The sequence below is a fragment of the Argiope bruennichi genome, chromosome 9, assembly GCF_947563725.1.
Source record: "Argiope bruennichi chromosome 9, qqArgBrue1.1, whole genome shotgun sequence".
NCBI classification, from domain to species: domain Eukaryota; kingdom Metazoa; phylum Arthropoda; class Arachnida; order Araneae; family Araneidae; genus Argiope; species Argiope bruennichi.
The window spans coordinates 52,498,940-52,516,530 of record NC_079159.1 but is presented as its reverse complement, the minus strand read 5'-3'; the positions used below and the strand labels follow the sequence as shown (position 1 = coordinate 52,516,530).

The window sequence follows — 17,591 nt, the reverse complement described above, 5'->3', positions numbered from 1 at the left end:
TCAGTTTGTTGGACGAAAGTCAGACCCCTCACAGAAAAAATCCCTGGTTTGAATCCTTGCCTGAGGGTGACCCTTGAAAAAGTCTTCGGGCCGGATTCAGTTAATCTTTCTTTTTGATTCTTTGATTATTAACTTAATATTTATTTCTAATTTGGTCAAATATCAATATCATATTCCTACATTAAAAGAGTCAATAAATTTAAAAATATTTAACTTCACCCAATATTAAGATATTTAATAAATAAAATATAATTTTAATTGACTGCAAAGACTACGAGGAAAACATAGGTTTATTTAAACACGCAGAATTAATTCGCTTTTTTTAATTTAAATATCAATGTTTTAAAAGAAGTTATATTAAATTATTTTTAACAAGCATGAGCCTACAGATATTAGGTTATTTAAAATCAAAATAATTGTCAAATTCCAGAAAAAAAAAGCGAACTGCTCAATGGTAAGTTCAGGTTGTTTGTTAACTACTGCTTGTACTCAACAAAATAGAATAAACAGATCATTCATGGAAATAAATTGGTTTAAAGCAATTTTTTTTCCATTTTCATATATGAAGTATAGAGGAAGTATTGTAATCACCAAAAAATTCGAGATTTTGACGAATCTTCCCGTTTTAGACCTTCCTGGGTCTATAAAAATAAATTGGTGTTATGTCTATCTGTTAGAGAGTCAGTCTGTCTGTCTTCGAACATAAGTTGAAACCACTTTGAGCTAGACGGATGAAATTTGATAAATGAAGTGATGGGCAAATTCATAAATTCCAATGAAATCTTGAATGAAATCTATTAGCTGGAAATCTGCTTATATAGTTGTTCGATTACGAAAGAACTCAATATTTACAAAACGCAAAAAGCTAAGTAGATCAAAACTGCTACATAGTTTTTACATTTAATATATAAACTTCTATAAAATTTCAACCAAATGTTTCGTTGGTTGTTGACCGCCTTACCATTTGTAATTTAGCATGAGTGTAAACTAAATTCCTTGAATCAATAAAATGTAGTGTAATATCTTGCAGCTACAGATGTAATTCCAAGTTAAATTTTGGCGTCAGTCGGTAGGCAAAATGGCGACAAAATACATATGCTTATTGATGGATTCAATAAAAATGCTAGATTTAAGCTAATGTAAGTAATTTATTTATCATTGCCATGCAAAGTTCACAATTTATTCAAGGGGAGGGGGTAAAAAATTATTAGAAATATCACGACAAATCTCTGGGTGACCATTCCCACTGATTTTAGAATTTTATAACCTTACAGTTTAGTTTGCATTCGTCTCAAACTCAAAGCAACTGATTATAGTAATGACTCAATACATCGTTGCAAAGTTCACATATGTGAAAGCTATCGTATCGTTAAAATCTAGGTATGAAGTTTTTCTTGTTTTCTAATGCGGCCTCTCAAAATGAGATCATGCACAGATGTCTTATGCTATAGAATGTTCGTGTTGATCATTGAAAGATTCTTGTCGTTTGTATCCCGTGAAGACGAAATCTCAACACACGTGTTCATGGCGTTCCATGCTTTCCATCGTATATCGTATTTTCAAAGAATAGTACTTCAACGTACACTGCCGTTCTATACATAAGTTACATCTCTCTTTTGTCATGGAAATAAAAAAAAAATTATTTTTGGAATAAATTACACTTTGACAGGTCCAGCAAAAAAAAATGTTCAATTTTAAAAGAATTAAGGAAATGTTATGGTGATAATCAAGAAGGAATCTAAATCAAAATGTGTTGATTGTGATCACTGAAGAAGAAAGGAATTCAAAAAATAGAATTTTATAAAGGAATCTGCATGAATATAATTTGTATAGTTATTTTCTGATTAGTAGAAAAACCAATAGTTTACAAAATTTTAAAACCAACATGTGTTGATTCTGATATTTGAAAAAATTTTCATTATTGAATAGTCTTTAATTTTCAATTATTCTCAACCTTTATAGTTGACTTTTAATGTACCTGTGTTTCTTTATCTGGCATTAAGTCCTTTTGATCTTTCTTTTAAGATATCGCGTTTTTAGTCATATCAATGCAATTTTTGCCAAAATTGAATTGAAGATGTCGTTGTTCGTCTTGGCATTTAGTCTCTTTGTTTTCATCTAATTATATGCGGAAGGATTTTTTATTGAGTATTACTACCAATGAATTATAACTTTGAATGTAAAAAAGAAGAGAAAATTGTGCAAACGATCTTCGATTTTTCAGCTTTTTTTTAACTAATCTTCTTTTATTCAGCCTTCTCATTCTTAAGATCATTCGAGTTTGGGTAACTCAGAATAATGGAAAACCCGAGTTTCTCCTTCAAAAATCATAAAATTTCTCTAACCTAGCAGAATACTACAACGACAGTTCATATTCTTAAAGGGTTTACATACAAAAGAGACACCAACTGAACCAAAGGCAACTGAGCAATTATATTATCGGATGTCTTTTGAGAATTCTCAAAAAACTTTGCTGTCTTCGAAATCTTTGTTTTTTGGGGCAAGCATCTCTAGCAAACAAAGCATACACCATGAGTATTCAATCAATTATACTTAATGAAAGGTAGAGAAATTTTCGCAGTCATATTCAATCGTTCTTCTTGGGTTCGAAGTAATTTGGTTAAACAGGCGTTTGGGGTGTTTCAGTGATTATAGAGTTAAGTATATTGACTGTTTGTATACAAAAAAGATATCTATAATATCTTGTTAATTTATTTTCGCTTCAAATAATAGCTCAAACGACCACCATATTAAAAGATCTATGTATTAAATTATTAAACTATTATTTTATTTAAATACATAGATCTATGTATTTAAATAAAAACCATGCCAGTTTTCAATGTATATTTCGCAGATATTCAACAAAAATGTTTCCATAAACGAAATTGTGATGTAATTTATTTAAAAGAGAAATTGTGGCTTCTGAAACAAACTGACAGCGATATTAATACTCCGAAAAGTGAAAGAAATTTTAAACTTCAACCATTGCTCTTAAAACTCTGCAAATCCATTTAAACATTGAAACATCATATTTATCTGCATTATTATTGAAATTGTCACTGATAATCGGACCAAAGCGGAAAAATGAAATAAAATCATTTAATTATTTCATTTTTGAAATCAATGAAATAGTTCAATAATAGTTATAAACCATTTATAAAGGCAATGTGATGTAGCTTTCACCTGTATAATTATGGCAGCAATTTCAAAATGAGAAGGAATTCAAAAACGCTGTTTTCGTGACTAAAATAGAGAAAAAAGTCCGAATTTTCTGATTTATTGCTTTTTTTTTTACCAAAGTTTTAAGTCTATTCCTTCCATCAATCATATATTTAATTATTTTTGTTCTTTTTTCATATAACTAATTAGCACACATTTTTTGAACGTTATATGGATTTTGATTTTCAGGCGCAGATAGTTAATTCAGTTATTCCTAATAATACGAAAAACTATTAATTTCATTTTATGGTTTTAAGTAACTATTTTATAATAAAGATTATTTAATACTAATTAAAAAATTTTGCTGTTAAAACTTAATAGAAAAACTGTCAATATTTTATAGATTACTTAAAAGGCAAAAAAAAATTCTCAAACATCTTTTTTCTCCACATTTATGTGGCATTTTTTGAAATAATTACTGTCACTGTTGCTATTTAGTAATTGATATTTAAGTCACGGAAAAATATGCTAAGAAAGTATCAAAGAGCTGTTTGAAAGGTGTCCAGACTGATTTAAATTTTGCGTGACAAATATAAAGATTAAGGTGGAGAGACGCATGTAGTTCGGAAATCAAGTTAAAAAGCAGATATTTACATTATTATAAGCTTAGGATTTTAATTTTAGACGCAAAAAGAAATTAACTAGTTCTGTTCTACTGAAAACAAAATTAAAAACTTAATTTTTCTGTTATTACTATGAATTTCGTTTAAAAATATTTTAAAGAATTACAATCCTTGATGTAAGTGAAAACTTTCGCTATTTTACGTGATAGTTTAATTTTGAATGAAATGCCTTTACCTATTTATATTCATGAAAATATTTAGAAACCTTTACAAATTAAAAATTAAAAAAAGTGAAAAAATAACAATTCCAGTAACAAAATTATAAGCGAAATCTTTTTATGTATGTATTAGTACACAAATAATAAATATATTAGTAAATTTAAGATGACATTTCCTGTTTTAAAATATCTGTACAAATTGCAACAAATCTGTACAAAATACAACAAATCAAAATTCTAATTGTTGAAATTTCTGTTTATACTTCAGAAAAGTTTTAAATATTAATTTATTTTTTATAGTTTCTTCTTCTTGAAGATAAGATACGATACATTAGTTTTAGCATCGGTTAACAAACAATTATACTTTCTGTAAATTTGGCAGACAAAAACTATTAATCGGAAAATACAACAAATCATATGTGAAAACTAATTAAGTTACAATATGGGTCACTCGGTTGCATATAGAATCAATTATTTCAAAACCATTGGTAACCAGTTTTGAAAAAAATGCTTTTTCAAAATGTTAGCATAATTTATTGCTTATTCTAATTCTAATAGAATTAGAAATGCGTGCCACGAGCAAAACGGTATGCACACTAATTATGAATGATAAGAGAAGAACGCTTAAATCAAATTTCCCAAATAAAACAGTTTTGAATTTGGTTTTCAAATTCTTTAGTGAAATTAAAATTAAAGACCCAATATACGTTTAATAGAACATTATATTTTCAAGAAGACAGTTTTATAATATAGTTCTGTTTCAGAATAATTAGAAAGACGTATAAATTTATAGACGTTTTAAAACCTATTTTTATTCAACTCGTTTTGTTAGAAAATTTGCTGTTTCTAAATTGTATCTTTCATTCCAAATTGTATTTTATGCTTTATTTAAATAGTTTACAATTATTATTATGCATTAATAAACATTTGATGAAAAAAATTAACTTATTTCCTAAATATCTTGACAATGAATTCATTAAAATAAGTTAAATAAGAATTTCTTAAATTTTTAAATTGCTTTTTCTAAATGTAGATACGGTAAATTAGAGCAATTATTAACTGTGGAAACTAAAGTTTCTAAAATTGTTACTTTCTCACTTAGAAATGTTTAGTTGTTGAGAAAAATAACCGATTTAATAAACTGTCTTATAAATGTAATACATTTGTATTTGAATCTTTAAATCCGTTTTTCTCGTTTTCTTTTTTAAAAATAATGTCCCCAACTATATAATAAAAGTTAAGCACATTTCATTCAAACTGTTTGAAATTTTTCTGTAAACTCTGAAATAACTTAATAGTATTAGGTATTGATTTTTTAAATAATGAAGTTGAAATATTCAGACACTTTCGAAGAAAATTACACAAATTTTTGAGTCAAGATATTTTTCCACGACTATAATTTAGATATCCAAAATCTGATGCCTCATTCCACCAAGCTTATCAAGAAGATTCTGAAGAACTCCGATTAACAATTATTGAAAGCGGAACGAGAAGAAGCATTTTTGAAGTATTAGTAAATTTTAAATATTTTTAAAATGTCAAATTTAAAATTTCGGAATAGGAAAAATATTTTTTTAAATTTTAAGTTTCTGAATAGTTAGATCTTAACGCAACATAATAAAGCAGATTTTGGGGGAAAAACACTTTGTTAAATAGTCCTTTTAATAGGATGATTAGTTTTGATTTCCTCCATCTTGTACAAAATGAAGGTTCCAACAATTACTAATTCTTGATTTTTCAATGAATAAAAATATTTTTCCATTCTTTGCTATAACTTAGTTGCAGATAAATGATTGATATACCATTTGAAACTAAGTCTACCTCCACCTCCGACTACAATCTTTATTTTGTCGTATACATAATATAGAGAAAGTGTAGCAATTGTTAAAAACTTCTAGCTAGATATTTTGACGGATCTCCACGTTTTAGACTGAGTTCGAAAAACCCTTTTTTGGAAAATGATCATCTGTCTATGACAAAGATAACTCAAAGACGCTTTGAGCTAGAGGGATGAAATTTGGCATACGATCGTTAAACCAAATTTGTAGATTTTTGTCAAATGTTGAGCAAAATCCGTTCAGAAGAAATCTGTCTTTCCGGCTGTTCAACTATACTAACATGATAACTACGAAATGGACAGAGCTAGATGGATTAAAATGAGGCACACTTATTTAACATCTATAATGTAAACGCCTATCGAATTCTGAGTCAAATCCATTGACGGGCTGACCGTCTGTCATTCTACTTTCAGAAACATATGCGTTTTTGAGTTATCGCGCTTAAGTTAAATATATTAAATTTGGTATTGGATTCTGTGATTACATGCATAGCTTTTTTAATTTTGTTTCAATCGATTGGAAAAAAGTATCTAAAATACTGATTCGGTTTCGTATATTAGTAACCGCATCCCAGAACTTAATTGCCAAATAACTCGCCAAAGTATGACACTACAAATTCAGTAAAAATGCCAAATTATCGCCAAAAACTAATATTTTGTAACTACTATATGTTAATGCCATACAAGGCGTTGTTAGGTACAACACCTTTATTAGCATCTAAGCGAGGAAGTTTTTTTGGGGGTGGGGGGGGGGGCATTCCCACAAATTCCTCCCAATCATTCGACTCATTCTCCATTTCAGAAATTTCCACCCCTGGTTCAATGCTAACGAAATTCTATTTTGATGAAATTCGCCTTCTTTAAATAGTAGACCTCAATACCTAAAAATATTTCCTGTATATCCGATCTCAACATCACTTGATGTACTTAGTTCCACTCTTTGGCTTTTCAAGTGATTCTTCATTCCAAAGCCAGCCAGCCATAGTAAATCTTTTTCATCCCTTTCTTAGAAAAGAATTGACAGGAAACAATATTTGGGTGATACAAACACTCATTACCTTAAATGAGTTTGTCTAGAGGATCATCTGGCACTCACGCTCCTGTATCTTATACTTTAACTGATAAATTAAATCATCGATTCTGAAAAGTTATAAGTAATCATCTAGCATCATTAAATGCCAATCACTGTAATGATATTAGGGTCCGAATCGTAAATCTATATTAAATTATACCAGATCCGTGAAGTGATTGACTGTTTATTTGAATTGCAAGTAAATATACCTCCAAAATATACCTCCAAAGCAGGTTAGGCGCATGAGTTTGGAATCTAAACCTAAAAATTATAGATCACAGTCAAATATTCCAAATGTCCTATATTTTCTCATTTGCCATAAGACGTCGGCAGGGCTTGGACCTTGCGAATAAGGCTACCTCAAGCCTAAAATGTGACTTATTATAGAAGTATGCCAGACAATGGAACATTCCATCTGGTTCTGACACAAATTGGTTTAACATAGTCACACAATTTGAAATTCGACTTAAGTAAACGGAAGAATCAATAAAACGAGTAAAAGATTTATTAACGCATTCATAAGGGCAACAAAAACAATATAATTACTAACCAGAATAAAATTGAACGAATCTCAGGCTTTCTTTAAGCTTAATAGATTACATTACATTACCAATGGTGCCATTTCTTAGTGAAAATCCGAAAATAAGGTAAAATTATATTTTAATGGCGATCGAAAAGAACCAAGAAAAAATGTTGCCAAATTATAAAAAAATATACTCAAGTATCAACTCATATAATCATATGCGGTATAGTTTGATGAGTGAAATCGGCAAATTGGCAAAAAATTTTCTTGACGCTTTTCGGTCGCCGTTACAACCGACAAATACCGAAGGTAATCCTTCAGGCTCCCAACTTTTCTGATGTGATCCAGACAAATCTATTTCAATAAATTAGGAAATGGGTGTAGAATAAGTTTTAGAAAATTACTACTGAAATTTGAAATTTTGTTTAACAAAAATTTTATTTTGTTTATTTGTTTGAGTAAATATAAATTAAATTTTTAAAAAATAACCAATTTAAAACTAATTTTAAATTTCCACTTGATTGACAAACTGTGGATATAACTTTAAATAGTCAATAAAAGCTACTTTCTTGTTTTCAGGGTAATAATTAGGAACAGAATACCCAAATATTTGATGAAAAATCTATTGGTCCTAAATGAAATATTTTTATGTGGAAATGAGCTAAAGCATCAAGGGCTGGAGGATGTATATCGAAGCTAGGATAATGTGTTACCAATTACAGATTTTTTTTTAATGTGGCCATTCGGAAATACTGACATGAATTTGGAAATGAGCTAAAGCATCAAGGGGTGGAGGATGTATATCGAAGCTAGGATAATGTGTTACCAATTACAGATTTTTTTTTAATGTGGCCATTCGGAAATACTGACATGAATTTGGAAATGAGCTAAAGCATCAAGGGCTGGAGGATGTATATCGAAGCTAGGATAATGTGTTACCAATTACAGATTTTTTTTTAATGTGGCCATTCGGAAATACTGACATGAATTTGGAAATGAGCTAAAGCATCAAGGGGTGGAGGATGTATATCGAAGCTAGGATAATGTGTTACCAGTTACAGATTTTTTTTTAATGTGGGCATTCGGAAATACTGACATGAATTTGGAAATGAGCTAAAGCATCAAGGGCTGGAGGATGTATATCGAAGCTAGGATAATGTGTTACCAGTTACAGATTTTTTTTTAATGTGGCCATTCGGAAATACTGACATGAATTTGGAAATGAGCTAAAGCATCAAGGGCTGGAGGATGTATATCGAAGCTAGGATAATGTGTTACCAGTTACAGATTTTTTTTTAATGTGGCCATTCGGAAATACTGACATGAATTTGGAAATGAGCTAAAGCATCAAGGGCTGGAGGATGTATATCGAAGCTAGGATAATGTGTTACCAGTTACAGATTTTTTTTTAATGTGGCCATTCGGAAATACTGACATGAATTTGGAAATGAGCTAAAGCATCAAGGGCTGGAGGATGTATATCGAAGCTAGGATAATGTGTTACCAGTTACAGATTTTTTTTAATGTGGCCATTCGGAAATACTGACATGAATTTGGAAATGAGCTAAAGCATCAAGGGCTGGAGGATGTATATCGAAGCTAGGATAATGTGTTACCAGTTACAGATTTTTTTTTTAATGTGGCCATTCGGAAATACTGACATGAATTTGGAAATGAGCTAAAGCATCAAGGGGTGGAGGATGTATATCGAAGCTAGGATAATGTGTTACCAGTTACAGATTTTTTTTAATGTGGCCATTCGGAAATACTGACATGAATTTGGAAATGAGCTAAAGCATCAAGGGCTGGAGGATGTATATCGAAGCTAGGATAATGTGTTACCAGTTACAGATTTTTTTTTTAATGTGGCCATTCGGAAATACTGACATGAATTTGGAAATGAGCTAAAGCATCAAGGGCTGGAGGATGTATATCGAAGCTAGGATAATGTGTTACCAGTTACAGATTTTTTTTTAATGTGGCCATTCGGAAATACTGACATGAATTATCCTGAACATCAAATGTCCAGTTACATAGAAAAACTGTAAATTCGTATTTCATTTTCGAAATTTACACTCAAAAGTATTGATAAGTACTACAGATTTAATAGCCTTTCAAGGAGTATAAACTAAATACAATTATTCAAAATTCTTCACTTAAACATTATAGAATGGTTCTCTTACCCTGGATGGAAATGAGTCGCTTTTGGCTTTCCAGACAGTTCCTTTCACATATTCGATGTCGGCTTTACCGCTGTTGATGTCATTAGACAGTGCCTCTGAGGTTTTATCCAAATCTTCTGTCAAACCCGTAATTACGAAATCCACCACTACACTGCCTGTTGGACAAATAAAACATAATAAAACTGCCTTGTGTTGCCATAACTACTCAATTTTGTTTTTATTTATTCATTAGAAATCGATAGGCAACATGAGAACTCTGATTCCATAATTTACTTGAAATGCTACAAAAGAGCAGTCAATTGTAGAATATATTATAACTGAAAAAAGTATGGCCGCGATAAAATGGATCCCCATTTTTTTGTAATTTATTCATAACATTGGACTTGCATGTAGTAGGTCAACTTTTTAGTGAGTTGAATGGAGAGTAAACAATTAAGAGGAATCATCAGACAATGTAATAACAGACACGTAGGGAAAACACTCGACAGGATTTAGCCATAAATGGAAAAAAGAACAATAGAACCCTGTGTATGAGGTCACAAGACTTTCATTTGGAAGAAAAACATAAAAATAAAAGATCAATAAAATCAATGTACAGATAATTATTATTCAAAAATAAAACAAATTTAAGATACTTATTTCTAACAAATCGCATTTGGCGATCAGATGATTCGCCGAGGATATTGGTTATATTTGAATTAACTTGTTTAGATAGACCCCATGTTAGTGTTTTATTCAAATATTAAAGTCAAGTTATCGTAAAAGTTTTTCGTATGAACTGTCCATTCTGAATAAGGATCTTTTGAATGGATATCATTCCCATGACATCATAGCTCTACAAAAAACAGTAAATCTCCGGTTCATCTATTTTACAACATTCATGGCATTATAATAATTTTTTATTCTTATAATCTGTACAGATATTTGACAGAATCCTTCTTTAATTTCAAACAGTGGAAGAAAATCAAGCGATTCAGTGTTAGTGAAACAATGAAAATGGTTTGAATGAGAAAATGCAATCTAATAATGTAAATTGGACAAAAAATTATTTTTGAAAAATTGCCAAAACAGGTATAATTTGTATGACTATTAAATTAGTATTATTAGAAAAACATTTTTTCGTTAGACGTTTTTCTTCCTCCAGTTATGTTTTGTAGAGATTTAGTCTCCTTATATCTCTTCAAAAATTTATATATATCACCTTTGGTTAAGTTTTAACCCATTTTTCTTCTAATTTCTTCATAACTAAACTTGATTACGTGAGAGCACTATTTTACATAGCTTTCTAAGTGACCAGTCGACTCTTTGTGCCATTTCTATAGTTTTATCTTTTGTAAGCTTAATAAATGAAAGAAAACAATAAAACAACCAATTTACTAGCAATCAAACATCGACATTTTTTTCGTTTCATCTCCAATAATTGATAAAGAGATTAATCCTTCTGTAATTTGATTAATTCATTGCCAAAACAAAGCAATACCTCATTGTATGTTTAAACACACAAGCTCACTGGCTGCATTGAATTGAAGAAAAGCTACTCATATCAAATCAAGCCAGTTGTACTTCTTTTCACTTGCTATTTAGCTGCAACTTTTTCATAGAATGCAGATAATTAAACTTTATTTTATAATTAAATTACCTTTCCAATTATATATAGTTTTTATGGCAATATTCTAAATATATTATTGATGCGAGCCTCAAATCTCAAAGATGAACGTTTTTCAGGAGGATTCCCATAGTTTTGGCCACCATTCTATATGTTCCAAATTTGGCAACATTATATCAAACGTTCTAACCAGCAGAGCTCCAACTCCCGCACATTTGTATTACTGCCCCGTGGGAAGTAGTTTGGAATACTGTGGTTATACATACAGTGAATCCATTATGGCACTATGGCACGTTTTCAACAAAGAGCCGCTTCATTTTAAAAGGATTCACAGCTGGTAAAAGAATTTTGTGTAAGTTGTTTACATATAGAATTTAAGCACGTCAATTAAAATATTGGGACTATCTGAAATGGAAAATTGCTCAATATGGTTCCCTTCTTCCAGATATAAAGTCTGCCTTCTGTGGACAGCTTGTTCAACTGCAGATCATAATTGGTCGATTAAAATGCTTCTCACATACAGATTGATACTGTCTTTCAAATCTGACAAGGTTACTTACTAGACATCCTCGATAAGCAAGATTTTTTTAAGTATCCCCAAAGCCAAAAATCACAAGGATTAAGCTGTGTAGAACGAGATAGTTAGGTTGCCGGAAACGTGGAGGCTCTTAGCATAAAGATAAATAAATCAAGACACTGGCCCTGTTGCATTAGGGGTTTCAAAACACAACAAAATTTTCGAGCATGTATTGGTTCTCCTGGTCCTTTGAGTAAATTTTCAAGTCAAATTCTCGAAGTGCAGTCGCAGCATTCCCTTTGTTTTCATAAAACAACTTCACAAACAAAGCGCAAAGCCATCGCTGATAAGAATGACAATTTCCCAGCTTTATCCCGTTTATGCCTAAAACAGTAGTAGTAAATGAAGAGTTTATGCAAATTTTTGTGCTTACAGAGCGAAATAGTTAACAATGACAGGTTCAGTTTCTTCAATTTTTTATCTTTATTTTTCCATACAAGCAATGAAATTAGAAAGGAAAAATTCCATACTGCATGTTTTTTGTGCGATTGTCTTTTAGAATATTTTCTGTTGTACAGCGTCATCTATCGGTGTTTCTGAAATTAATTTATTTTCACTTAATCCGTATCCCTATGTCTTGAATAGTATGTTCATGAATTTTGGAGCCTTTACACTGAGTAGTTCGCTGTAGAGGGCTCAGAGTAGGGGTGTTTTAAATTTGATCCCTTTGTGTGTGTGTATGTATATATTTGAAGGATATGTGGTTATTAACAAACATTTCACAGCGTATACATATTCATTCATTTACTTAAAATACAAAGGTTTCTTTTAAAATTGACATTTTAAAAGAAACCTTTGTATTTAATAAAAATTATTGTTCCAAGTTTTAAACATGTACAATTAATTTTTGCATACAGTTCAATTTTAGTTGATATTAAATGTTCTTTGATCAATTTAATGTTATTATAAATTTAATATTTGAAGCTTAATTTACCAATCCACTAACAATAGAGAGTTTGATACACATAGAGAATTATTACTGAATTCAGTTGTGTTAGTATTAAGTAATTAAAATTCAGAAAATACAGTTAAAAGTGCTTGGAAAAGCTTCACTACCCCAAGCGTCTATATTAGTATAGGGATTGATATCATATTAAAGTCCCAAATAGAAGAGAAAATAACCACTAATTGCATATCTAGAGCTCAACAGTTTTTAGAACCAAAGAAGATTGCAAAATTGAACCAGTAGTTAGAACTGCAGGACTGGTTAAATTTTTTCTTCTCACTCTTAAAACTCAGATATTTATTACTCAATGTAGAAACTCATTTCTATATAATCGCCGAAAAACTAAATGAAAAGCTTTTTAATATTTTTCATATAATCAAGTTAAAGTTAATACACAGTATATTGACTTTGAACAATTATCGTTTATATTACCAGTAACTTTGCTCAGGTCTTTCATTTTAACCAAATCAAGACTTTATAGTACCAGCAACAAACTTTACCACCGAAATGAGCTTTTAGCTCTTGCTGTGGTTACGTCTATTAAAAGAAAATGCTTGTTCCTTCAGAAAATAACTGATAGGGATGAGCCCACAGGAACTCACAGCTAAAGCCTCCCGGAACAATAATGGTCAGCCTGCTTAATTGCTTAAGATTCTCGTAATACACAGGAAATCATTTATTTATTGCTTAGGTATCACTTCTTTATCTACAGGCAAGGAAGCGATTACTACTTCAACGATAGAAAAAGAGAAACTAATGCTTTTATGTCCGTAAGTAAAGTATCTTTCCTGGATTCCTGATATAAAAACCCGAATTACGATGCTACTCTGATGTGATTACATGCATCTGTTCATATTAGCTGCTCAGTAAACAGCATTCTGATTACGAGACAGACATTTAGATGTGGAAAGGGAAGCTTATAATCTAGTGTTAGAAAGATAGACTTCTTCTAAAATGATGTGGATGACATAAAAGTTGATTTTTAAAAGGTTGACACATATTTTTGAGCAGCTTTGTGGCCGGAGAGAGACAAGGCACTTTAGTAATTGTAAAACTTCGCTTTATTCCCGTGTGACAATTTATTCACATGAAGCGAGGACGAACTGACCTCCGTTCACAAGCGATACAAGAGCAGAAGAGGGCAAAAAGAGGGAAAGAAATATTTTCCCAAGGTCATTATATATTATGCGATTTGAATAGGGATATCTTTACACGTATCGATTTAGGCAAGAGAAATTTAGATATCTTTTAAAATAATTTGCTTGGCTTGACAGCTTTTTTATCCCTTCACTTGAAGCATGTTAATTTGCAGATTTAAGCATTTTACAGAGCTCGTGTCACATTAAATAAATAAAAAAGGGGGGGATCAGATCAGGGAATAAGAGAACATTTTTGAATAAAATTAATATGGGTTTATAAAATTAATATGGGTTTATAATATTATATATATATATATATATACATACATACACAGGGTGTCTCAAAAACCTTGATCGCGGCTTTTTTTCCTTAAATATTGATTACAGACATATATCGTAAATTACAAAGTTGCGTAAAAAAAGGTGCACAATGTTATGAAATCGATTAAAGTTTTCAGGGGATTAAACTTTAAAAAATACAAAATTTAAATTTTTATACGGACACAGTACAAAAAAAAATTCCCAATGAGTAAAATGTGCCCCATCTTCTAATAAGGTCATGTACAAAATTTCAGAATTTTATCATGAAAATTCTCAAAGATATGTTAAAACAAAGTTGGAGAAGGATCAATCATAAATTAAAATGCAAATGTTTACAGCTTCAGTGCAGATGACGCGAGGCAGGAATGCAGCATAAGAAAATTAAATATGCTTCATATATTTAGTTTTAAATACAAATTTTAAAATCTATGCTTCCTGAAAAATACTTTAAAATTCTATATCATGAATTACAGAATATAACTTAAAAATAGCACAGTCAGTGAACTTATCTTATGTAATCTTTCATTAAAGTAATCTTTCCTTTAAGTTATTATTTTTACACATTTTTAATACTTTTGAACCAATAAATCGTAAAATTTGTGTTCAATTATTACTTTCTTTGTTAATTTACGTACGACACCTAAAACACGAACATCAGACATGATTTTTTCTCTTTGCGAACTCGAATCCAGGCATCGAAAACTGGTTTAAGTCGGCTTTTATGTAGTTTCATATCTTTGAGACTTTGTGATAAAAATGTTGAAATTTCGTACATGATCTGATTAGAGGATGCACCACATTTTACTCACTGGGGAATTTTCTGTACGGGGTCCGTATAAAAATTTAAATTTTGTATTTTTTAAAGTTTAATCCCTTGAAAACTTTAATTGATTTCATAGAAATGTGTACCTTTTTTTACGCAAATTTGTAATTTACAGTATATGTCTATGATCATTATTTCAGGAATAAAATCCGCTGTCAAGGTTTTTGAGACACCCTGTATATACACAACGTTAGCAAGAAACAAGTACCCACTTCAGAGGGCTCTAAAATGCGTTCTATCAATCCAAATGAGATAAAATTTGAACTACAGATTGAGATGATGCGCTTTACATTTCTTAAATAAAAGAAATCAGTACAAAAATTCACCGTTAGGTGGCGTTGTAATACATATAAAACCATTTAATATGGTTTAGAATTTTTAAATAAAGTGAAATTAAAATTGCTCAATATGTCCTCCTTCATTTTCAACAATATGTTCTAATAGGAGAACCATATTTTCTATAGATGACCGGAGTGAATCTGCCGGCATATTAAGAATATGGCGCCAAATGTTGTTCTTGAGACCTGATAGAGATGATTGCCTTTGACGGTAGATATTGTCCTTTAAGTAACTCCACAATCAAAAGTCGAAAGGGGTGATGTTCTGGAACAAAAGAGACCATGCTATTGGGAAATGATGGCTGATAACTCATGCTTCTGTGAAACGCTGTATAAACAATCGTTTTACACGATTGTTTATACAGCGATATGAGCGACATTGTTTATATAGCGACACCAATATGAGATGGTGCACCATCCTTCATGAAAATGTCTTGAAAACATCCCCGCTGTAGAAGAGTTGAGATTACAAAATCCCTCAACATATCATGTTACCATTATCCTGCGACGGTATAGGTTTGGGTTCCATTTGAAGTTATCTCTTCAAAGAAATACTATCCAATGGTAAAGGTACTGTAAAAATACACCATATTGTCACTTTTCGAGGATGTAAGGGTTATTCCTGGATAACGTGAGGGTTTTCCTCTGCCAATTTTCGACAGTTGTGGGTATTAACGTGCCCATTGAGGCAAAAGTGGGCCTCATCACCCGACAGAATGTTCCATGTCCGAGTTGTGTCAGCCACCATTCGTGCAAGGAACTTGCATGCAAAAGTTTTACGGACCTATAAGTTGACATCCTGCAACAGGTGCAGACTTGATTTTTTATACATAAAAATGTAAAATCTACCGTACGTTTTTTCGTACAATTGAATACGGCATATCCAGAACAAGGGAAACAAAATGGCAACCTCACACTATGATGCGGCAACTGACTGCTGGCTTCAATGAGTGTGGTCGCAACATTTACGAAGCTGGAAGACGGGATTTTCTTTTTCGTCCTCTATTTAAAAGAATGTTAAGTTGCCCAGTTTTTTCAAATTTCTGCATCGTCTTGTGTAAGACACCTGGAGACATTGGACCTCTTCGTATCTGGTTCATACGAAATTCCTTTACATCTGCAACGGAGTTTTGTTGGTTCTAGTAGAATAATTTCGCTAGGAGCGCTTTTTCTTGCAACGTAGGCATGACGAACAGAGAAGAAACTAATGTTCGTGCAGAAACAGCCTTCTTTTTATCCAAAGAAAAATGGCAATAGACATGTGCTGCAACACAAATTATGTTTCACATTTTCAATATATGAAATAAATGCCATTTGTGTTACAGCGCCATCTATTGTCTCTGTAATATCAATTTTTGTTCTGATTTTTTTTAAAAATTAATGTAAAGTGTGTCATTTGAATAATCTGTAGTTCAAATTTCATCTTATTTGGACTAATAGAATGCATTTTAGAGCTCTCTGAAGTGGCTTATTTCTTGCTAATCCTGTATATTATATATATAATTTCACCGGGGCAGGGAAAATATGTAGTAAGAAATAAGTCGGTCTACATCATAACACAAGAGCAGAAGATCAAAAAAGACCAAAACTTTTCACTTCTCTAATTTTACAATGAGATTTTAACACGGATTTCTTTGACACGAGTAGACTTAGGGAAGGATAATTTATCTTTAAAATATTGAAAACCTTTGGAATTTTTATCTCTTCATTTGAGCGTGATAACCTATTAAAGTGAGCGGTTTTCCAAAGCGCATTTTAAAAGTAATTACATAAAAAGTGAAATTGGATCAAGAAATAAGAAATCATTTTAGAATGAAGTTAATATGAGCGAAATTAAGATACAATTAGGTAATTAAATATATATCTGCTATTTTACACTTAAAAATTCAAGTCACTTCCCTTAATACATTTATTTCACAATGATTTGTCAATATATGTTAACAAACACAAAAAACAAATCAAAATACAATAAAATAATTTTTAGATAATTAGTCTTATTGAAAATCTATAAACAGAAACAGATGAATTCACACAGTTACAATGAAATTACGTTCATCTATTGATATATTTTCATCTTTATAATCTGAAGTGCTTGAATTATTTTAATCTTTCGAAAAATGTTTGCTCTTAAATAACTGATACACTTCTTTTTGTTTATTAGTTTTAACACATTTAATTAGAAAATTGAGAAAATTAGTAAATCTAAGAGTTAAGAAACAAAGACTT

The 17,591-nt window shown here is 30.8% G+C and overlaps 1 protein-coding gene across 1 annotated transcript in view; it reads right to left on the bottom strand.

The window, feature by feature from the left end:
- LOC129984944 (uncharacterized) overlaps window positions 1–17,591 on the bottom strand; it is a 125,880-nt gene that overhangs the window by 73,784 nt on the left and 34,505 nt on the right. Inside the window, exon 6 of the mRNA XM_056094887.1 lies at window positions 9,616–9,770. Within this exon, the coding sequence (XP_055950862.1) occupies window positions 9,616–9,770 (155 nt within the window). The remainder of the gene's footprint in view (window positions 1–9,615; window positions 9,771–17,591) is intronic.